The sequence below is a fragment of the Lagopus leucura genome, unplaced genomic scaffold, assembly GCF_019238085.1.
Source record: "Lagopus leucura isolate 7727_CA_CO unplaced genomic scaffold, USGS_WTPT01 Super-Scaffold_1, whole genome shotgun sequence".
In the NCBI taxonomy this organism is placed as follows: domain Eukaryota; kingdom Metazoa; phylum Chordata; class Aves; order Galliformes; family Phasianidae; genus Lagopus; species Lagopus leucura.
Window position 1 is genome coordinate 18,682,455 of NW_024962250.1, and position 25,300 is coordinate 18,707,754.

The 25,300-nt window shown below is 35.8% G+C and overlaps 1 protein-coding gene across 2 annotated transcripts in view; it reads left to right on the forward strand.

The window, feature by feature from the left end:
• The window catches only part of NPAS3 (neuronal PAS domain protein 3), a 596,576-nt gene that overhangs the window by 542,577 nt on the left and 28,699 nt on the right, over positions 1 to 25,300 (forward strand). For both annotated transcript variants that reach the window (XM_042871090.1, XM_042871100.1), the window contains one exon: positions 23,757 to 23,950. In XM_042871090.1, the coding sequence (XP_042727024.1) occupies positions 23,757 to 23,950 (194 nt within the window). The remainder of the gene's footprint in view (positions 1 to 23,756; positions 23,951 to 25,300) is intronic.

Here is a 25,300-nt window from a genome sequence, read left to right on the forward strand (position 1 = left end):
TTTCTACCATAGTGATTAAAATTAACCATTTTCGGAGTGTGCTTTCAGATTTTGCATTTAAAATTCTAACAAAATTAGCACTGTTTAAATGTGAATTTTGAAAATGAAAATCTAAATTTCTTGTTGCAATTTTGTGTCCATCACAGTTCTATTATCATTTTTTCATTCTAATCCTTTTTTATTCTAATTCTGACTTCATTAAAAATGTAAATTTAATAAATTTTTATTATTTCTTTTTTAGAAGAACCTGAATAGTTGGGTGAAACTTGGAAATCTCAGATGTGCATTATAAATGTAGTTCTTGACAGCATTTAGATTCATTAATTCAAGAAGGCAGGCAGATCTCTGTTAAAGGAACAAGGCCATGCCATTTTGCACTTACCTTGTGCAGATGCATTTGCTTAGTGAAACCTAGTGATTTTCTTGATTTAATCTAAAACTTTAATGATTGTTTCCTATCTAAAGGAAAGATTCACCTGAACTTCAGAATTAAGATATCCTTACGCCAAGATCACTTTAAGGATCCAATACAACATGAGCTTGTTAAGAACACAGGTGAAAACACCTTTCCTTTAAGGGGAATAGGAAAGGTAGAAGAAAGAGGAAGCAGTTCTTTTTTTGCATAATAGTCTAATGATTTCTGGGATGTGGACTACGTTAGAATCAGATTTAATTCCCTCCACAGCCTGAGGGAATTCCACTTTCCAGCTTGGCCTAAATTCTTTTCTTCTTTCTTAATACTTTTCTCCCTTGAAATCTTTTGTCAAGCATTTTACTCTATCGCAGAAAGGTATCCTGACCTTTTTCTGTAGGAAAAAAGAAAACTGCAGAATTTAGCATTTCATCACATGGCTACTGCCACACCTCCTTAATTGAGTGAAGAAGGAATAAGAAACCAACATCAGGAAGCATTATCTGAAGAGTTTTCTAAATGTCAGCACATGCATTCCCCAGACTTTTCAGCACTGAGAAGACTTAAAGGTAATTTGTCAGAGAGAAAGAACTGATCGAGAATTCACCCATGTAAATCGATGACCTTTTAGTCAAAAGCAAGTCTCTTAGCTAGTAAAGTTGCAGCATTACTTCTAAAAGTACAAAATACTAATGGGCCAATCAGAGGCTTATGAAGTATGTACCTGTAGATATAAAGATACGGTTCAAGAAAAGATGGTCTGCCACAGGATTAAGAAGACTAGAGTTCATTTTATGCCTTGCTATAGAGCTGTGAGATTCTATTAGGAAAGCTGTCTGGAAAAGCTTCGTTCACATTTGACATCTAAATACATTAACCACTTTATTAAAACTGTTCAGCAGCTACTAGCTCCATCTTCTCAAAAAACATTTTCAGGGCTGAGCATCTTTCAGCCAGGATTTGTAGCACTGTTTTATCACCTGAAGACATGTTAGGCATTTATTAATTATAGGAGTGTTAATGAAACTAACCAGTTAGTGCTATGTAAAAGCTCTTTTTAATAATGACCTTCTTTAAAAGATAGATTCAGACTTTGATCATTTCTCCTGCTGAGTTCTGCTGTTGCATTTGTGACACTTGTATCAGGACCTGCTTTTTCCTCAAGGAATGTCTTAAAACTTATCACAGTGTGATACGTGACTGAGAGATGCGATTCTGTTGCAGTGTGTTCTAAATTGCATATGTGAGAAATTCCTTAGATCTTAGACTGGATTCTGAAAAGAAAGAAAATATTAAATTGAGCAAACACGGACTTCTTTTTGAAAGATTAACTATTTTCATAGTTTATGGCAAAATTAGCAGAAATTCATTTGATTCTGATTTTTAGGTAGTATTGTTCTGAAGTTACTTTTATTAAAAGTCAGTGATTGTAACAGTGAAAGAAAATGAGGTCAAGATTTACTCTGATACATTTAAAATAATAATAAAAATAAATAAATTTAAAAAATTAAAAATAGGTAGAGATCATCCTCAAGCCAAATCTAACATTATTTCAAAAACCAATATTTACTGACTCTTAGAGATAAATGTTTGTTGCACTTTCATTCGTAAGCACTATCTATCTAGTTGTGAACTCTTAGCGCAATAGGCCTGACAGTTTCTTTTCCCTGAACAGAAGCCAGTGAGAGGAGTGAGAACGGTGAATTCTAACCAGCATGGTGGGAGAAAGTTATTGGGGTCCTAGTTGGGCATACCTGCTGAAGACAAGAGGTCTTCAGTCCCCAAAGTTTTCTGAAGTTATCACCTCTTGTTTTATGCCTCTACTTTTTGTTAGCGAATGGGAATATGCCTCTACTTATGTATGCTCCTACTTTATGTTATGCTCCTACTTTAGGAGGAAAGTACTCTGTGTTCTGTGAGGAATCATCAACCAGAATTCAGGCAGATGCTTTTGCCAACCTCTCTGCCCCACTCGGCTGTTTTTGTAACTGGTACCAGTGGATATTATATCCCATCCCCTTTTCATAATGTAAGCAGTATATTAGATGCGTAAATACAGAGTTGTAGCTTCTTAATTGTCTCTACTCCTTTCAACAGTTCAAAATTTTTCTCTAAATTATGCTTAGGAAAGACAAGAAGCTTATATGCTGAAAAAATACAGCTAACAAAGTTAATTTAAAAGAGAACATCTTGCTTTTTGGTGGATACTTGCAGAAGCACTATCATCTTTCCACTGTTAAAATGTTATTGAGTATGAAGGAATCAGTGAAATTCAGAACTAAGATAAAACTAAATGGAAGGTTCCCAAACTTGCATTTCAGTGAATTTTACATTTAATATATTTTTCTCAAATTCTGCATAATATCTTGATATAGTAACATGAAATCAATAGCTGTTAGGTAGAAAATACATGTCTTGAACTGATAGCCATAAGGGTATAATCCTGATATTTTATGCAAAAACATATGTGTATTTACCTTTTGTATAAAAACTGTGATTGGTGAATTACAGGGACAACACTACAGTTTTGCAAGAGGCTATTTTTCACTGTTACCTCTGCAAGGAAATATCTATTGAAGAATTACATGATAATTCTAAACAAAATCTTTCCTTCATCACAGTTCTTCTATTCAGTACATGTTAAAATCTGTTAGCTGCCCACAGTTCATAAGTATTAGACTATCCCTTTGTCCTGTTAAAGTCACGCCTGCTGAACCATTATAAAAGTTACTCTTTTTTCCCCTGCTCATAACTTCTCCATAATGTAATAATTGTGTTTGTTTATTTGCATAGTGAATAAATTACATGAACACAGAATTATGTTTTCACCAAGTCTTGAACTTGGAAAAGACTCTTTGCTTCTCTTTCATTTTTTAACCCTTATCTCCTACATGTTTTTTAAACTTTTACTTTTTGTGCAGGTTCATACCTCCAGAAAGCAGTGTCTTTCGTAGGCTTTTTCCTTTTGCTTATAATGCTAATTATATTAATGAATGTACTTCTGCAACTCTCCTCTGACGTTGGAAATCGCTGATATGCCAAGAGATCAAGTAATGTGCCAAAGATAACAATGGTTGTTTGTGTCAGAGCCAGCTGCGATTGCATTCAGGATTTCATCTTCAGCCTTTCTTCCTAATGCATGAATATTGTCAAATCATCCTCTGTGTTCTGACACATCGCACTTCAATTTCTCAAACTGATATTTCCTTTGTTTTGATGGTTGCCCTAAATAGGCAAAGTGAGATGCCAAATTAAAAATACATCAATGAAATGGAGCAAAGTTTAGCATAACATTATGTAAAAGATGAACTCCTGTTCTCAAACTTGGATACCACCTGGAGAAGAACTACTTCACAACCCTTTTCCTCAGAAAGAAACAGAAGCAGTGTTACAGCAGGGAAGCACGTTTTCTTACCACTTGGATTTAGCCTAGGGGAGATCCATGAGTCTATTGTTCAGGCCTCCTCAGTGTGGGACAGGAGCAGGACTAGCAACAGCCACCTCCTGGGCTGGTAACTGGCTTGGCTCCTTTCAAACTTTGCCTTTCGTGTATGAGAACAAACTATATAGAGAGGCTTTGGTTTGGGTTTTTTTTCAATTTACTTAGTATTTTCTCACACTCACCATAAATTTATTCACCTTGAAGACCTGAACACCTGCAAGCTTAATGATGTAGCATGAAGGAAAAAAATGTAATATGCATGTGTAGAGATGATAAGAATCATTTCTATTTGGACCAAAGTGAAAATACTAGGAAGTCAAAATGTCTCACTCACTCACACAGATGGTACTATTCTCCAAATTCTGAGACTTTCCACATGAACAAGTGTCTACATAATGTTTAAAGCCTGTCATATCCTTAGAAAACAGATTTTTAATATAACTTGCTGTCAATATGATGCAAGGTTCCTATGCATCTACCTGTTCAGCAGAAGGGAAAGACAAAGTTCTTCACTGATGTGTCCAACACTGGTGTAGCAGAAATGCTAAGTCAGAGCCTGAAACAGTAATTGAGCACCTGGTGGAAAGATAGGACCAACCAAGGGGAGCTCAGATGCATGCAATGTACCTAAGTGACGGAAGAGGTGGATCCTGGGCTCCACCCCTTCCCAGACCTCATTTACAGCTTTGTGGTAGAGACAAAGGTATCTTGCTAGAGATCCATGCCTACCTGAGGCCTTCTAAAGGTAAGCAGCTTTTTTTTTTCATTTCTGTGTCCACAGCTGCTGTTGCTTTTTGGCTTGTCCTCATTTGCTGCAGCCAAAGACTTTGCTACCCCACTGTTGTCGCTGACTTTCCATTGCATTATAGTGTTACAGCCAGTATGCTATGTGTAAAACTGGTGGTTGAACAAGGAGTGTTGCATGATGTTTTTATTCCCTTTAGTTGTTGACTTAACCTGGTGTGTCTGCATACTAACTTGCTGTGTTTGCCTTCTGGAACAGGAAGTTGATCATAAGCTTCATGCTGCATTTTCCAGAAAATCTTTCTATAGTACAAATACCCTTTTGCTCTATTATTCATAATGCCTATATGATACTGTATCACCCAATAGGATATTATGCTTCTGTTTCTAAATATTGAGGCATGCTTCTTGATTTGTTTGTTTTACGCACTGGTAGTAGCTGAAGAATATCTTTATTCAGTACAGTGTTTGGTTAATCCCATCTGCTTCACCCTGTGGAAGAAGTAGAATAAGAATGTTTGGTGAAAAGAATTTCAGTTTCTCCTTTTTACAGCATTATTAGGAAACTGTCATACTAATAATAATAATTCCCATTTGACATCATGGAGGTAAAAAGAAATCATTGCTGACATCAAAAATGAGGTGATATTTCAGCAGTATTATTTCACTGAAGATAAAATGGAAGTCTTTATTACTCCCAGTGCTTTTAAAGAAAGCTGAGCAAGGCTTGTACTGACTCTAGAGCTTATACACCTTAATACATCTATAACCACTATGAAATAAAAAAAAATTAATTGTTACTGCTATACTTTTTGGCTGAAACTACTTAGAACCAATAATTTTGTACCTGTTTAAAGGAAAACAATCTGTATTTGAGAATAAGCTTGGAAGACTACGTCTTATTTTTTTCAATTCAAAATTCATGCAAATGATCTCAGATAAATGAAAACATTGTGTATTACAGGAGGTAGGAATTTTAATGCAAACTTCATATTGGAGTCCATATTAGCAATCCATATGTATTACATAGTGGTCTGAGCTCTAAAGAGGTTACTCTAAAAAGGGTTACAATTTTTTATTCCCCTGTTTCTGGATAGATATTTCATTCTCTCTGAACTTCTTGTTCGCAGTGCTGTGTGAACTGTTTGTCATTAAAAGGACACAGCCAAGTTCTGTTTTATCAGCTGTAATCAATATGCTTTTCACTTTCCTTTGTGATAACCCATTAAAAGCTCCTAGTCCCACTCCCCTTTTCTGTTTATTTTATACACAACTCATCAGTTATAATTCTTTTCTATTCTAAATTTTCCATCCTAGGCCAAACAATATATAACATCAGTAATTCATTAAAAGAGTACCTCTGCCCAAGTTTGACATAATTTCCTAATTTTGAGATTTATTCTGCTGTATTCCTGTTCTTTTATTTTTCATTTAAGGACATAGGAAGAGTAATATAGACTGCAAATGACTAGAACAAGAGGATGGAAGTTCAATGACTTTCTTATTGATGGTATTGTTCTAGTTAAAAGAAGATTCAAGAATTAGGGATTCTTCCCATAGCTTCACTTTATAGAATTACTGACCTTGTTGCAAGCAACATCTTCCCTGTATCAAAATGTTTCAGTCTTTCCACAACCAAGAAACTTTTCTCATCAAATATATAGTGGGAATATCACTTCATTTTGTTCAAGGCAAATATGTTTTTATCAGAGCAGTCAGAGCTCATCTGCTCTTGAGTTACTGCTTCTCAGACCTGAATTCTTACAGGCATACCAATATTTAATCGTTATGAGCTTTTCAAAACATTGTAACTAGTAGTTACCAGCCACAGTGTGAAATGTTTACATCTGAAATGAACACTTTACACTGTCAATACAGGTAAGTCTTATTCAATGCACAAATTGTTAAGCCATTTTTAGGGAGGCTGCTTTGGTGGGGGGTTGGACTATTTGATCTCTAGAGGTCCCTTCCAGCCACTACAATTCTGCAGTTCTGTGAATTTTCCTGAAGAATGTGTGCATGCAGGAACAGAATGCTTATTTCATGTGAATGCAATGAGCCCTTTCAATTCAGTCATGTCTTGCAATTTCCAGGCCTGTGTTTCTTCTGAACGTTACAGATACATTTCTCCTCTTTTTGTTTGTCCCTATTTAAATGATTAAATGCATGCATTTTTTGCTATAGATAATGAACTGCTTTCAATTTTTGTGATCACTCACGTGGTTGTGTTATTACAAAGACTGTTGGTTAGGTCAGTCTACTGGTAGACCTAGCGCTATGTTTAAGAGGCATCTAAGTGCAGTGTCCAATTTTAGCTAGCTCAACAAGCATCACCAAACCTGGCCTGGCTCTCCCACAGTCATGTGCCTGAGATTAGAGAAGTGGCACTATACACAGTTCACAGTTTTCCCTGAAGAAGCAAGGAGCTGAATCACAGTAGACAAATGTGCATTATGAGTTGCTTTCAGTTACTTTATAGTCATATGCTTTCATAAATTTTGATTTGGTTGTAAGATGCAGACTTTGATGGTATAAAACTCACAGAAGAGCCTTAGATCACTGGAGCAACCACAGATGAAGTTTACGTTGATAATTTATCAGCTCTTCTCCATCAAGGAAAATTGTTTTTTAGTACCTGCCTATTAGCAATCACATGCATGTATGAAATTAAATTCTGGGGAGGGCAGCCTGCCATCTGTCTCTTCTGTATTTTTTCACAATGCATCATGCTAAAGTTAAAACTTTCTGGCTTCCAATGGCATAAAATATGAGATGTCTATAATGGCGATACTTGGAAAGAAAAATAGACTAAATACAAATGTAAATCTTTCTAAACTTTAGCATCAGAGTTGCCCGTGTGTATACTTTGTTTTAGCTTCAAGTGCCCTCTGTGTTTTCCACGGAATGTATTGCCCACCATGTGCTCTTACTGTTGATTGCACAGTTGCTAAATTGAGAACCAATTAATATACACCTTAGGAATGTGAGAATGTTTTCTTAAACTGTTTCTGGTTCAGGGTTGGGTTTTTGTTGAAATAGAAATGCAGATGCCTGATGTGGAGAATGAAAAAGATGTGTTCAGTTTCCCTTCTGTGTTCTGATATGCTAAGATTTTATCAATAATATTGTTTTCCTGTAAAAATATCTGCCTCAGAGAAAATCTGCTGTGTAGCTGTCAGGATTACACCTCTCAGAATATGCCTGTGATGATTCCGTTAAATTGATAAAAACAGAACACTCTGCTATGTAGAAGGATTGCTGAAAATAATATTCCCAGACCCTTTCATGTGTAACAGCACTTGTAAGGCAGCACGTTTATTGTGCTATAAATTCCATCACTGATTTTGGCCATTTCAAATTGATTCTGCAGTAACTGTAAGTAATGAACCTTACAGACAGAGCCAAGGAAAAAAAAAAAAAAAAACACCAAGCCAATAAACTTGTGGCTGTAGGAATACAAATTGTTGAGTTCATTTAGCCTCTGTTTTTATCAGATCATGCAGCCAATACCACACAAAGCCAGAAAATACATCCAACAAAATACAGTGTTGTAGCCATGGCTTGCTTTAAATCGAGCAGCTAAACCAGACACTCAATTATACAAAGCACATTTCTGTACAAAATGTCCTGTGGATTTCACCTAAGATTTACAGGAGGTTCTTGACATAAGTGGATGACAAAAGAGGAGAACTGTTAATAGTAGTGACTTATACAGGATAATGAGCCAAATCCTGAGCTGTTTTACGTGGCCGGGCAATACTAGGCATCACTGGATCTTACTGAGCTACTACTAGCTCACCAAGTCAAAATATTTAAATGCTTCCAACGTTTACAATTGTTCCTAGCCTATTTTCCTTTCCTTACTGAAAAGTTCTATCAGGTTTAATAAGAATCATGTTTTTTTTTTTTTTTTTTTTTTTTTTTTTTTTTGTTTTTTTTTTCAGGGTTTTTTTTTTTTTTCCTAAAGGTATCTGTAAAGATTCTATAGATTTTGATGAGGGAATTTATGCACTTGCAAAAAAGTTTCCTTAGGATGATTTTTAAAATCTATTAAAAATACTCTTCTATGGCATTTGGCATTATTTTTGTAGATTCCAATTACATTTTATATGAACCCACTGATACTGCTTTGTTAAATGTTGTATAGATTTCTAATAATCTTATCAATGGATACCAAGGCCATATAAAAACTTATTTTGCAAATAAATCATATACACAATCCCACTAAATCACTGGACTGGTCATGTGACTAAAGCATATATGAGAGTACTTAGGTCATTCTGAAAGTAATGCCTCTTGTTTATTTCCGTGGAAACTACAACAGGTCCAAAGAGAACAATAATACTATTTGATAAAGCAAATTCTCAGCTACAAAGTGTTATTTTTTAGCAGCCACCACCATTAGATGTGCATTTGTGCCAGCAATGAACAATAGCCTGCCTGCTGCACTCATAAAAATCTGCACCAGAGGAGGTAAACCACTGTTTCACAGCTGATGGCATCATTGCCAGGAAATGGTTACCCACACAGTCTGTCTTCCATCTGTTCAAGCCAATGAAAGTTAGAAGTTGACAAATCCAGACTATATGGTGAGTAGAACAGTCCAGCCATGTGATCCACAATCTTCAAACTGGTGTGAGGCCTGACATTAATGTTGCAAGAGAAAAGTTGTTTAATTCTATGTCCCTACTCTAGAGGTTCGAGCCATCAGCTTGGTCAGCTTTGTAATATAGTGGTCAGAGTTGATGGCTTGTCCAGATTCCAGGAAATCCAGAAGAATCAGCTCTTTCCAGTCTCAAACAAAAAGTGCACATCACTTTACCCACTGAGAGTTGCATCTTGGACTTTTCTTCAGTGGGGAATTCACATTCTCCATGCACCTCCATTTTGACTCCAACTTGTAGCAATGACACCACATCTTGTCACTGGTAATGATGTGATCCAGGGAACTGCCATCTTCAGTTCAACAGGTTCTGACAAACTTGCTTACAGCGCTCTTTCTGCTCCTGTGTGGGTATCTATGGGACCCATCTGTGCAAACTTTGCAGTATTCTGATGCTTGCATCATCACTTCTAATGCAGTGAAGCTGATATTCAGCTCCATGTGCAGTTCCCTGGTTGGAATCTGCTGACTCACATGGCTTGAGATGCTCTTCATTTTGTGGTGTGACTGCTGTGCATGGCTGTCTGGAACGTGGCTTGTCTTTCATGTTACTTTTGCCCCTGCTGAAATGTACTACCCACTCCCTCCATCCGCTGTTTAGTCTCCATAAATATTCAGCAAGCATCAGTGAATGTCAGTGGGTACCATTTTTTCTGCATGGAGGAATTCAGTTCCACACCTTCATCTTTGCTTCCATGCCAGACACCATTCTGGCAGATTGCTCCTCTGCTACTATCTGTCTTATGGAAACAAAATGTAATAGAATATTGGTGGGAAGATTGAGCTTCTACTGCCATACCAACATCTGCCTCTGAGGTTGTGGACCAACATAATAAAATAGGAGGCATTACTTTCAGAGCAGCCCTCGTGCATGTATATTCTACCCTTAGTTGTTACCCAAAGGGCTTACTTTCGATTTTTAACTTAGATTCTGAAAAGACTGGAGTTTTTTTTTCTACGTAGTTTTCACAGCATTGCAGGAGAGAGAACCAAGGCCATGTTTTATTCTCTGTGCAAAGATAACTAAATGTCTGAGTTGAATTCTTACAAGCCCTGCAGCACTTCTATGCATCATAGCTAGCACACTTGTGTATCTTAAGGTCTGCACTGAGTGCTGAATTCATTCTGTCTTCTTCTACCTAACTATGCAGATTTATCTGAACCTCTGCATTGATAGTGAGAAATAGAAAATCCTCATTTTTGTCAACAAAATGCTTCCATTCTAGACTCATATAGACCACAAATAAACTGACTGTATAAGACACATTCCTTAGCTGTCTGTAAATAAAAAAAAAAATCTATTTATCCCGTTTACAGTAGCAGCCTGAGCCAGGGGAGGGGGGGGGGGGGGGGGAGTAAAAGAAATTGTAGTCTTTCCATTAAACACCAAATATGGTGAGATTTATAATAAGATGAGAGTTGGCAACGCTATTTTTCCTTTCACTCTGTGCTGGTTTCTGTTGCAATGAGAGATGTACTGAGTCTGAAATCTTATGAATAGCCTCTGGTAACCAGGAGCAAAGAAATCTCACTCATTATCTCTACTTCCCCTCTGAATAAACATTTCAGCCATCAAAATGAGTGTGACATCGAGGGCAAATGAGTGGCTCTCATTCCAGATGAGAAACATTTGACATCTGAGCAACCTGAAGATTTTTGTGAAGGTACAAATTCTTTGACCACTGGGTGATGGGGCAGGCACACAGTTTACTTCAGTAGGACATGATATGCATCATACTCCTAAATGAAAGACTACCAGCATTGAAGAAAATGAGTTCTGAAATAAGTGAAATGCAGAGCTGCCCTAATTTTTTCTTGTAATTTTATTAAATTATATAGAAAAACTTAGTCAAATATAAAGAAAGGTTTAGTGTGGATCGATAGGTGGCATGCAACACCCTTACTAAATCTCATTTATAAATGTGATTCATGTGGAGGTAATTTCTTGGTAACCTGTTGTTTAAAAAAATGTTTTCTAGGTGGTGGGTGTGTGAAAGAAAATTAATCTGTACATGTGAAATTTGCCAACTTCTGAATTAATTGCATAACAATTAATAAATGTTAAGCAAACAGCAAAAAAAAAATAATAAATAATAATTAAAAAAAATTAAAAATTACTGAATTGATTCCAGGTGCAGATAAGCCAAGAGTCTGCTGTAATTCTTCAGTGTAGCTTCAAGAACATGAATCTCATCAGTTCTTGCTCTCCATTTATCCACATCTGGCATTTAAAACAATTCTGATCTATTATGATTTTTACTAGTAAATTGCTATCTATAATCTAGCTTGCTACATTGAGTGGCTTATAGAAACAAATCATATATAGTAGTCCATTTGTAGCTGTCAGTGAGAAGGTCATAGGTTTGCAAAGATCATCCATCTGTAAGTAGAATTTTTTTTCTTAAGATGAAAAAACATACCTTGTTTGGATGGACTTCAGCTAATATTGACAATATCATTCCTTGAAATACCAGTAAAAAAAAAAATCCTTCTCTCCACAAAATTAACTTGATTTCGAATTGCAAATCTGTTGCAAAATTGGAGTGATTTGATAATGCATAACTGAAACATGAAGCACTCGTCACTGAATATTTCTCTGCAAATTTGATTTGATTGAAAGTATGTATTTATATTTTTATGTTCTTGAAATGTTTCAGGAGAGGCTTAGGATGGTGCTGCAGGCTATCGGTATCAGTATTTTATTGCATTTAATAGAATTGTGCAAAATAGATTTGTATACTCATTCAGATTTTATAGAGATGAACCAGGGATCTGAGAACTCTAATGTTTTGTGGAAAGTCCTGCAAGAGATTTGTTTCAGCAAGGATGTCTCTTATCATACATTTTCTTTTCACATACATTAATTTACAGTGCTTAGTGTGAATGCCTTCCTTGTGTCTTCCTTAAGTGGCGCTTTCCTTGCAACTTTGCACAAGGAGGCTCATAACCTGCAATACTTTTACTGAAAATAAAGTAAGAACAGAATTGGTAGACATAAAAATAAATACAATAGGTCAAAGAAAAGTCAAAGCCTTTTACACAGCTTTCTCAGGGAATTAGCAAGCATGTCTATGGGAGATTTCCATTTGTTATAGTATAGCTGGATTTCCAGAATGATCAGCATGATCTCTGAAATTCTCAGAGAAATTAAAATGTCAGAAGAAGGGGAGGATCCTGTGGAAATTAGTAACTGCTATTTAAGAGGTCACTTGTATTTTTTTTTTTTTTTTTTTTTTTTTTTCCAAAGACTGCTCTTCCTGGGGCCTTTGGTTTTTTACATAGTCATAAATTAAATGAAAATCAAGTAGACCAGGAAAGTTACAGTGCTTACTGTACTGTAAAAATGTAAGCCTAATGAGATCAGTAGCACAAGATCTTCATGATTCTGTGAGAAGGGGCCATAAAAAAAAAAAAAAGCAGATAAAATTCAGTTGAGATAAATGTAAAGTAATACACTTGGGAAAAACAATCCTGACTATATGTAGAATGATGGGCTCTGAACTAGCTGTTACTCCTCAGAAGAGATACCTTAGAGTTGTAATATATGGTCTGTGAAAGGAATAGCCCAGTGCTCAGTAGTAATCAGAAAGTAAACAATGCTAGGAATAGAAACCAAAGAAGAAAATGTCGTATTCCACTGTACAAATCAGTGTGTATTTATCTTTAATACTTGTACGCTTTTTATCCTACCTCATCTCAAACTGAAGATAATATAGCAGCAAAACAGTGACAACATTGATCAGTGTGGCAGAACAGCTAAAATACACCTAGGAGATTCTGCTTCAAAGAAAGATGACTAAGGAGGCAGATGGAAAAAACGTCAGTGTAAAGGGAAGGTGAATAGGGTATAATTTTCTGCAGTCTTTCAATATGTGAGGTGGGGAACAAAATTAAAGTAGTAAATAGCAAATTCCAAGCAAGCAAAAGGAGGTACTTACTGAGGCCATAGTTCAACAGTGATACTCATTGCCACAGGGCACTTTGAATGCCAAAACAAACACATGCCTTTTCTTTAAGAACTCCTGGGAGAATCTGCAAGTGAAATGTCATCTATATGCTTGCCTAGCTTGATAGTCTCCTTTTGTCAGCCATCATTGGCCCTTCTAGGAGAGGATGCTGAACTGTGGTTTGACAAGTGCTCATACAGATTTGCAGTTGCTTCTCTAGAAGGGCTCTGGTGATGTCACCTTGCATTCCCCTACTACCAGGTTCTGTAAGGACAGTCCAGGACTTGGGGCTTGAAGACTGAATCCTAGTTATGTCATATGGTTATCAAGACCATATGAAAACTGTTATATATAATACATATATAGATACAATACTGAACGCATTCAGAGAACAGCTGAGGTTAGATTTTGGTAGATGTGCCAGAGAACTGTACACCATTCTGTATTTACTCCTGTTCACTGCATGGATGTGGAGGATAACTGGCCCCCTGTAGCAGCTTTTCTGAGACATACAGTTGTATATTTGGAAGAAAATTACCTCATATACTTTGCTATATGTTTTCTTCTGAATTGAAAATACAGACTTGAGTTATATACGTGTCACTGATGGTGAGAGGGAGCACATTCATAATTAGGCAATATTAATCTTTTTTGCTGATATCCATCTTTAGTTTTGTCACAGTTATGACATTTTACAAGAAAGATCTTCCAGTAACCCTTGTGTGTTTGTACACAGCAAGTGGGAAGAGTGCCATGCTAGGTGAAAACATGCAAGCAGTAAAATCAACAAAATAATTGCTTGTCTGTGTAAGAGCCTGTACCAGCACTGTTATGACAAGCAGCGGAACTGTGGTATTAATGTAATTGAAATGGTAGTTCTCAACCTCTATCATAGTGGGTCCCTGCTTTTATTTTCTGACAAAAGCACAGGTCATTGTGCCATTTAGCCACAAAATATAGAGCAAATGTGATTTTTCTTGGCTATCTTCCTAGCAGATTCTGGGGTGCTACCGTGGGTGAAGAGCTGAAGTAGAAATTAAACATTACAGTCTTAATTAAGGCTAAATTGGGGAATCCATTTCCATCTTCACAGACAACAGCGTTTTTTTTTTTTTTTTTTTTTTTTTTTTCCCCTCTGTTAAATGTATTAGTATCAGATATTTTGTTTTATCTCATTCTTTCTCATGGAGCACAGAATCACCTAAGGTAATTTTGGGGTTGCTAAGAACAACATCAAATAAAAATGTGGGTGAAAAAGGAAAAAGAAGGAAAATACACTTTTATTTTTCAGTCCAAAGATAGAAATAAAGATGCTGCATCTGAATGTTTATTATTGGTTATCTTTAGTGTAATGAGACTTGGTTGCCCTAACACACAGGATTCAGGCTAACTTTTTAAAAAAAACCTTCCAGCCTCTCTGTTGCAAAATGATATAGCTAGTTTTCTACCCCTAGATATTATGATAAACTGTGTTGGAACTGATGCCCCCGAAGTCCTTTTTTTTTGGGGGGGGGGGGTTATTTTTTAATTCTAACAGGATCACCCACATTCAGGAATAGCAAGCTCTGGGAGAGTTTGCTTGTGGGTAGGGTTGACAATTCCTTTATTAGAACCAGCACACTTCAATTACTAAATGCTTTCAACTTTCTTTAAATGGTATTAAGGAAAAAATATCCTGAAGGCATTATTTTTAAGGGGGACTTCAGACATTCTGTGAGAAGAAAAAGAAGTGCAACACATTTGAACACCAAAGACTTGCAGTGGAAAATCTTAAAGTAGAGCTATCTTTTGAGTTTCAGGGTTAAATAATTATTTACCACAAATCAGGGATACAGTCTACCAAAATTTTTAAGGCATTCTGGATTCCTAGATTAGACCAACAGTTGCCAGATTCTACAATAGATCTGTTAGAAAGTTAGTTACATTACCTAGATTTAAAATTAGCCGTTTCATTTATTCCTCTGAATTCAACACACAAAATTCATTATAGTAGTTGCTTGGAGTATAAGAAAATCCTGGGTTCTTAATCATTTTTACTATATAGACTTAGTACTCCAATAATTCAGTATTAGAAATTTTAGAGTTTATATTTAAAAGCAGCTGTAAAGCAAGCAAATATGCAAGAATAAATCTGCTCATCTTGAATTCTTCTGCAAATGGTCTGTTCTGGAGGTCATATAAAAGAGATTCTTTTTCCAGCTTAAACCTGTCTTTTCTAAATAGATCTCAACCTGATCTCATTTAATGCTTTGATGCCTGGTTTTTTAGTCATTATACTTGCTGTATTACATATCAAAAGGACTCTTGAGAAATTCCCTAGAATTGATAATTCTAATTTCTTATGTATAGCTACTCTATATTCACTCTGAGGACAGCAGGATTGTATGCTAAACCACGAATTGTAAAAAATTGATCTCTTTGTATATAGGTTTGTATTAAATTGAAATACTTTATTTTTTTCCCGTTTGTTGCTACACATGGGTTCCTAGTGTCAGTTTGTATTTGGCTGCTTGAGCATATTAAAGTTTTGCTAGTGCTTATGATGTTCTTGCCAAGAGCGCTCTTGCAGCAATCTGCACTAGAACAGTCTCTGTGCCAATTACTTCAAAAAGTACATGGCTTTTTTTTTTTTTTTATGGCTACTTTTTCAGGTTGCATTGTGGTGATTTCATTCATTTTCTTCTTCATCCATTTCTTAAATAAGTTGATCTTCTTCAAATGCTCATAAATTTTGGATTATGAAAAAAAATGCATTGTTGGTATATCTAGTTGTTAGTAAGATCCTAAAAAAAAAAAAAAAAAAAAGAGTTCAAAGGTATTAAAATAAAACCTGACGTGTTGAATTACTGTTTAATATTAGAATATTTGGAGCTGCTATTGAGGAGGCTGACTATGATAGTGGATTTGCAGTTGTATTTGGAAAAAATAAATGAAAAAATAGAATATATAAAACTCAGCAATGCATGTTTTGCTAATTCTATGAAGCTAATTTCTGGAGTGTTGGCTCCACATCATCTTTTGTTTAGAGAAAAATAGGTGATCTGTTACAATTAGTAAAAAATCATAACACAGAAAATGAAGGAATAGTAACATATTTTATGACATAAATATACTTTTGAATGGAGTATTTTAATCTCACAATTTTTTATTGCACTATGCTGTACTAAATAATTATTCCTAACATATTATCCTTAATAATATAGCAAAGGTACTGTTCTGTAATAGAATAAAAAATTATCCATACATTAAGGGTCTAATAATGTTGATCTAATGCTATCCAAAATGCAGATATGTTTTTTATTAATTATTCTTGAGCAACCTCTGGTCTTGTCCATTTCCCAGAGTGTTACAACTTGATGACTCTTGAAAAACCACCTGTTGTACATTCTTGAAGTTTCCTTTTCTGTTTGTAATCAGTTGTATGCGTCATTTCTCGTGTAACAGTCTTCCATTACTTCTACAATATGGTTGCAGTTTATTGTTTCGATAACTCGAACCTAGACACTTCCAGATCAGTGAGCTTCATGTGATAGGTGTAAGGTTGGCAATTTCAGGTTCTTGTTTTGACTTTGCTCTTTTGGAGAGTTAGAAGGTGGTCCTCATCACCTTTCCTGTAGTTTATTACGTAGTGAGAAAGGAATGGGAGATAAGAGCTTGTGCATCCTGAGAGGGAGAGTTGGAATTATGCATCCCAAGAAGTTTTTGTATGTGTGATCAAAACACTAGCTTTTATGCAGAAGGCTGTTTGTGGCATACCTGAATGAAAGTGACTCTGGCTATTGTGCTTGCTACTGGAGTCAGTAGTTCTTATATGCAATAAGTATTACTCTACTTGGGTCCTTTTTGGCATTGAGCAAGAGCTATGAACCGAGCTTGCCAAGCCATGGTGCTTCTCACATGATGCGTGCCTTTAAGTATGCAGTGTGTTTGAGGTCTCATAAGGATACATTTTTAAAACCCTTAGGATTAGGCTAAATTCTCTTTCTGTCTGTTCTAAGCAGTGAAATAGCTTTTGAATCTTATTATTTGGAGGAAGTGATGTCTGGGGCAAGTAGAAAAGCCAAGAGTGTCTCCAGAAAGTAGTACTGACTTTTTAACAATAAAATACATCCTGAGACTAAATATGCTGTTTAAATGTAAATGTCATTTCCATTCATAAACTGCCTTTTGCAGGTGTATTTGAGGAGATTTAAAATGTACTTGCTGATGGTAAAGAGGCTATTGATCTTGAAACTACATATGTGTTGGGAATAATGTTTGCCCTCCTTGAAATCAGACTTGCGTTCTTTGATAAGGTGCTCAAGACCACAAGTCTTAAGAGTAGTTCAGGTAGCATTCAGTGCAAAATTGAATTAAGACAGTGCATTTTACTTTCAAAAATGTTTCTCAGGATTCAGAGATTATTTCCTAGACTCTTTTTTTCTTGGTCACCATCGTTCAGAACGGCTGACTGATGACTGGTTTCCTTTGTTCTGGTGCAAACCTGATACAGTAGGACAAGGTTTACGTGTAGAAGCAATATCTTTCATTAGATGAACCACTATTGTCTGGAAAAAATAAGATTTCTGGGCATACAAGTACTTCTTAAAGAATAAAACCGAAACAGCAAACTTCTGAGCCAAATAAGAGTTGAGAACATTTATTATAAGTAGACATGTTATTCTGTTATGCTGTCCAGCAAAAAAGGTAGGTGATGTTACGAAGTTGGAGGAAAGAAGATAGGATGCTAATCTTGGAATGGAAAAGAGGCAGTGACACAACAGGAGCATGCATCTGCAAACTTCTTTATCTGTGAGGTAATTCATCAGGTTTCCAGACATGCAGGAATCCCCTGGAGTGGCTACTAGGCACGTGCAATCTAATTTACATGACACATGCTGCTAGTCCAGTGTTTCCTTTGCGTACTAAAATAGCTCTCTGTGTGATATAGAATTGACATGTGTGTACAGCATGTCAAATGCATGTGGGACACATCAAACTGGTGTATTAATCAACATACTGCAGCTGTAGTAATATGCTATTTTCAACACCAACATGGCATGTTCTGTGGGACTTCATATTAGGAATACTGCAGCGTTTATTGAAATGCAGTAGGTCTGAGAATGGAATATGCAAGTATTACTGGAACTGCAAACCCAAGACCTTACTGGACCTCTTTGAACCTAACTGCTGCTGTATAACAAGGATAGGCAAGTTTCATATTTTTCCAAACCTTTCCTGAAGATTGGAAGAGCAGCCCCAAGATTAGGAGAGATGACAAGGCAGCAGAACCTCAGAAGTAAATGGCTTCTGACCATAGGAAAACAAGCAAATCATAGATTACAGGATCATATAATTCTTTTAAAGGTCATGTAGTCCAACTCCCTTGCAATGAACAGAGACATCCACAGCTAGATCAGGCTGCTCAGAGCCTGGTCCAGCCTTGGCCCTGGAAGTCTCCATGAACAGAGCATCCACCTCTTCCCTAGGCAACCTGTTTCAGTGCCGCACTACCCTCACTGTAAAAGACTTCTTCCTTAAGTCCAACCTAATTCTACCCTCTTTAAGTTTGAAGCCATTTTCCCTTGTCCTGTCATCACAGACCCTGCTAAAGAATCTGTCCCCTTCTTTCCTGCAGCTTCTCTTTAGGTACTGGATAGGCCTCTTGCCATCCACCAGTACTGAATCCTTTTTGGCAGGACTGTTCTCAGTCCTTTTATCCTCCAGCTTGTATTGCCATTGGAGGTTGTCTCAACACAGGTGCAAGGCTTGCACTTAAAAGTGTTGTGGTAACTGCAGAAGAGTACAGGAAGAGGAGAAGGCAACACTGATACATAAAGAAGACTATACTGAAGTTTGGGTCGATAGGCATGGTTATACTTTGATGTCAGAAAAGAAGACTTTGTGAGATATCGCTGAACCGCAGAAACAACAGTAGACTGTTTTCTTTGAAAAGCTGAAAGGAAAGCCTGTTTCCAAATGTCTGATATTAGTTTAGAAATCACCTGAAACCATTTAGGCATGCTTTATATTGTGGAGTGTTAAAACACATCTGTCTAGTGTTACAGGCAAGTTTAGAGATAGGTGTCCACATGTCTGTGTATGAGTAAATATTCCAAATATATGGCTACAATTTCTAAGATTCAGTCAATTTTAGTTATTGAAATTAACAGTATGTTAAAGGTTTAAATGTTAATTTTGGAAAGATATAATAACACCTTTGAGAAACCAAAGCAAATATATAAATTCTTGATAATCACAGTTCTTTTTGTTAGGGGGAAGAAATGTATCTGTGAGATTTTCATAAGACAGTTGCATAAAAATCCAGGCACACAATCTGTATTAGGATGTTTTCATACATGACTGTCTTGTCAAAATTTGGATTTAAGCTATAATTTTAAGGTTTCAAATTTAATGCCTCATTAAGAGAAATGAGGTGGAGGAAGAATTTTTTCCAATGTGGTTGTTTCAGTTCAATAATAAATTGGCATCGTCATTCACAGAGAGAACAAAAGAAATAGTTTAGAAATTTATTTCTAATGGAAGTTTAACTTTTGAAGAACACAGAGATATCTGAAAGGTAAAAAAAAAGGTTTTTATTGCCTCTGGTAATACATGTCCTTACTTTTACATCACATGTATGTGAAAAAAATAGATGTAATATTTAAAGATGCCTTTTGACAAAGAAAATATTTCCATCTCTAGAGGTGAGACTTATCTTTAAAGGATGATGAGCAGTTTCCAGATGTGTTTTTCAAGTACTGGGCTTTCCTTTCCTTAAGTCTTGACAGAGGAAAGGTTTTATCAAGGTCTTTATGATGCTCTTGTTTATTATGAGAAGACATTAGTAGAGTACATCCAAGTGCTTATCGCCTAACAGATGATTAAAGAGAGCATATGGCAGGGAAAATAAATATATATTTGTCCAAGCAATGTGGCTTGTTGACACTCCCACACTCACCATAAATTGTGTATACATGTACTCCCTATTATATGTACATGTACATATAATATTTTGCAAATCTCTTTTCTAATCAGCTAAAAATAAAAGCCAAATAATGTTTTTTTTTTTCTCTGATATTGAAGTGTCAGGCAAAGTTGATTTAGAATTTTTTAACAAAGCAATTAAGCAGTACAGAAGATTTTTATAATATTTGTTTTGCTTTAGTCTGACATTTTACAGCAGGATATGTGTTCTATTTATTTCACAAGGTCACCAGTTTTATTCTTGCAGAATGGTATTTGGTTCACTTACCTGTTTGTCCATGTACAAATATCATACAACATTGCAAGCAGTAATACAAGTTAGAGTGGTCTATGTCAAACCCTAGTCTAGATCAGGACATAAAGTTCATTGTGGATTCCCTCCGCTTCTATATGATGAACGTATCAAGGAAGTTAGAATATCTGCCAGTAAATAGTTTGCAAGCCAAAAAATAAAAAAATCTCACAACCCAATCTATCTTTCATTAAGTTATCAAAAAAAAACAAAACAAAAAACAAACAAAAAAAAAAAACCAAGTACTAATTTCAGACTGCCCTATTCATTTAGGAGACACACAGAGAAATGCTGGAGAAATATGTATAGCTCTTGACATAAAACGTTTCTGATGACTCCTTTGGTCAAGAATATAGCATTCACCCACCTTTTATATAATGGACAAAACACAGTATCACTACCTAACTGTGACATCTAAATATGACAATCTTCTTATATAGTATTACTAGAAAAAGAAAGGTAATCGTAGTTTCAAGGTGGATTTTGATTGTTCAGAAGAAAGTATTTGTAAATAAAGCAGCACAGAAGAGCTGCATTTTGTTTCGCTTTTCAGAATGTTCCTATCAAAATTTTGTTAAATATTTACATCTGCATCCAAGTATTGGACTCCACATAGCAGTTTATTCTTGCAATTTAACTTCATTAAAGTCATTATACTGATTTAGAGTATGATAGACTAGTGCTTTGGGATTGAATTATAAAGAGATTAATTTTACCTACTGGCGATAATTGACCCCATAATTCCTATCACCCCTAATCTCAATTCACGTGAACCAATGTTAAAAGTGGCAATACTCACAATGGTAGGCAAGGTCGTGACAGCTAGCATTCTTTCTTACTACCAATTAGATTTCCCACTTGGTGAGTTTGACTAATGTCATAGAAAGGGTTTCAGGCATGGAAATAGGTTTTTTTAAGACACACAAGCACTAGAGCTGATGAGCATTTTGTTGTATGTTTCCCAGTGTACAGAATTAGAATGCAATTGAATGCTGACCCATAAAGTTTGAATTCACATAGGGATTTAGAACCTATCTTGATCCATGAAAGAGCTAGAAACAAACAGTAATTTGAATCTGGAAGCAAACTTTCTTGAAACTTGATGATAGTAAAATGTGGTGTGCCTAGCATGTTTGGAACCATCTCTTTTTGATAATACTACATTTGTGGTGTACTTCAGATGAGGAACCAAAATGAAAGAGTGAGTTTTAATTGAATAGATGCTTTTCAAAATCAAATCATGTTGATAGTTAGCTGCAAATGACGTAGAGACTTCAAAAAATACAAGGAAAAGATAAATGGATTTTAAATGTGATATATCTTAAATTTTCCCCTAAGTAATAGTGCCAACTTCAAACACATTAGCATAACAGTTTTCTGAGAAAACAACAGAACAACAATACTTTTGCATAGCACTTCAGCATAAGATTATTTTTCACATTATTACTAGTTATCCATCAGCATTTTTCCAAGTATTTACAGATTTGTGTTTCTGGAGTAAGCTGAAACTGTGTGATAAAATAAGACAGATAATGATAAAAAGCATATGTATATGCAAGCCTAGCTAGAAGGAGCAAAGTACACTATTACTGCCCCTCCTGTGAAGTTAATCCTATTTCTTTTAGTCATTTCTTCATTAGTTTATGAGGTCTAGGGGAAAAAAAAATTAAAATGTGTTTGAAATGGTATTTTTGCATCTTGCCTTTAGGTACATCTACAAATATTCATAGAATAGTTTGTTCTTGGAAGGTACATTAAGTGTGAGTTTAGGCGATAATTACTTCTAATGTGAGTGGTCAGAAATTTGCATTTGAAATGGACAAACAAAACAAATAAGCATTTTCCTCATTCTTATTCACCATACTGGCCGAAAAGTTAAATAGCAAATAAAGGAAAAATTTTAATGATCAAATTTGGGGTGGGGAAGGGTGGAGAAGGTAAGACGGAAAAACTTCAAGGCTCAGATTATACATGTGCTAGCGTTAATTAGATTTGAATTTGTATGTATTATTTGAATGCAGTCTTACTCATGAGCTTCTCCTTCACTTATCTATGTCATCAGAAGTATGCAAAGGGCTTGGCTGCTATCTCTGTGAGATGAGTGCCAGAGGACGTAACTACATCCCAATTCTGTCCCCTGTCCCATACTAACCAACACCTCTGCAGACCTCTGCATAGCAATTCTGGGATCACAGTGAAAGTGACTCCTGTGCTCTGTAGCCCTGTTCTTCATGCTGATGCTGGAACGCGCTCTGAGGATGAAAATCTGGAATAGCCTCCAAAAGCCAGTTCTTAAGACACCTTATGCATTTGTACAGGAACTGCAGTTTACATTTTCAGTCTGGTGCTTTTGTTCTATTGAAAAAACAACTCATGTATTTTTTTCCATGGTAGAATTACTGAAGGCGTGAAGCTGTAACTGTTGGATTATTCTGTACCCAGAGTTTCAGCTTGTTCCATTTCATTCAACATTCTTAGACTTTCATTCTCCAGGAGTACAACTAGATCTCCTGAGCATCTCCTGGCATTGTCTTGTGAACAGGGGGAGAAACCACCAATCCCTAGAGTTTTCGATACATACATAGTGCATTAAGCAAAGGCATTATATTTCTACCAGCTCGTTAAAAGCTTACAATGGATGCATTAAAAGCTTGCAATGGATGCGTGCATAAGTTGATGACTTGTACTCTGCTGCTTTGCAAACTGTCAACCAGAAATAAGTAAATCAAGGCTATGAGCAGTGTCTCCATGTTGCAGGTAGCTAGCAATTAAATTAAAACCATTATGGAAAAGTTTCAAAACTAATGATCTTTTCGTCTCATATTCAGTTTCAAAATGTTAGGAAATTAATGTTCCTTTTCTCATTTCATTAGTTCAATTTTCTCCCCTTCTCTCCTTTCTTTTATTGGATTCCTAGGGGTTTCTCTGTTATTATTATTCTCTTCCTGTAACAACCACTACAATAAAAATCAATAGCACAGGAGTTCTGAGTTTTTATTTGATGAATGTGAAATATTTGCCTATATATATAATAAAACAAATATATATTTATTATATATATATATACATTATATATTATACATATATATTTGTTTTATATTATTTTGCCTTGAGGACATATTGACAGTCAATATTAATAAGCTTAAGACTAATACTGGAAGTTAATTATTACAGTTTCTGGCTGTGGTAAGTGTTCTATAGGATATAGTAATTATATCCTTTAAAAGAAACTGATGTCATGGTCGCATCCAGAATTCACTGGAGTTTCTTTTACTGTTTTTATTTTTCAGGTGATTCATATAACAGGCCGCTTACGTCTGAGAGTGTCACTGTCTCATGGACGGACAGTACCCAGCCAAATCATGGGACTTGTTGTCGTTGCTCATGCTTTGCCACCTCCTACAATTAATGAAGTCAGGATTGACTGCCACATGTTTGTCACTCGTGTGAATATGGACCTCAATATCATTTACTGTGAAAATAGGTACAGATTTTAGCTCCTTTTTTAATTGTTTTATTTCCAAATATTCTTTATTCTGTTGGCTTAGTAAAAAGTTTTGGAATTTGTGATTCCTGCAATGTGTTGTTTGAGAGCACTGGATTCACACTCATTGTCATCATCTCCATTACCGTTGCATTCTTAGAGTATAAACTAAATACTATGTTTTGAAGGAACTGTTCCTGAAATAGGGGAAGATAGATCAGAAGAGTTTCCTTTAAGCTTCCCTTGCTTTTTACAATCTGCCATTGTACCCCTCAGAGGCAAGATTCAGAGCTGCTCATATGACTTATATGGCTGTCCTTACACGCTCCCCTGTCTCAACAAGTCCTACTTTATTTACAGTTTCCTGGTTTTGAACAAATCTGTAGATTGCAACACATTGTGCTTAGTGTTTAATGGAACAGAAGCACAGATGGCCTAGATAGTAGGCTAGGAGAGGTGGGAAAACTGTAGATTAAAATTGTTTAAGGACATATTAGGAAAGGCAGCAGTGAAATTGAAAGAGGTGAATGAGGAGTTGGTGGGAGAGGAGGCTATGTTTAATGTAACAGGAACAAGTGATTTAGGAAAGTAGACAGAATTTAAGTTCAGCCATCTACTCCCTATGACTAGGGCATCAGGAGTGGCAGGATTTGGGGCAGGGAAGCCCTGCCAGGACATTCATGTTAATGCCTGTTGTTGCCATTGGGACCTTTAAAAATAGATATAAAATGTAGAGAACAGGTATTTAGAGCAGAATGAAAGATCTGAGAAAGAAGATATGATAAGGAAGTTTGAGTTCTGTTGATGGAAATCTCAGAGAAAAGCCACAAAACTTTGTCAAGAGAACCTGTCATTAAAAAGTAGAACAAGCAAGATTACTCGGGCAAGCTTTTCATGTAACTGCAGAAATTGCATGTTGTAAATACGAGTTCAAGATCTCTGTAATAATCAATAATGGAACACCTCTGTTCAGAATAGTACATCCACATAAATGCTCTGTTGAATCAGGGCCTTACAAAATTTACAATAATTCTGAGTTTCAATTATTAGTATATCTTTGCTGTCATGTTGCTAAACTTCCACAATAATAATATTAAAATTATTATTTGTCTATTAAAGAGATCACTTCATCTAAACTTCCAAAGTATTTTCTAAAGGAAAATGTATTATTCTCATTTTTAAGTTTGGAGAAATTGAGCAATAGTAGGTGACTTGCACAAGTTCACACAGGAAGTTGATAACAATATAAAAATTTACACTGGCTTTTTGCCTGTGATTCTACCCAATGAGTTTCTAGATTCTGTATAGTCTGGCAGCTATTGAAAGAGCTCTGGGATTTAGCACTAGGAT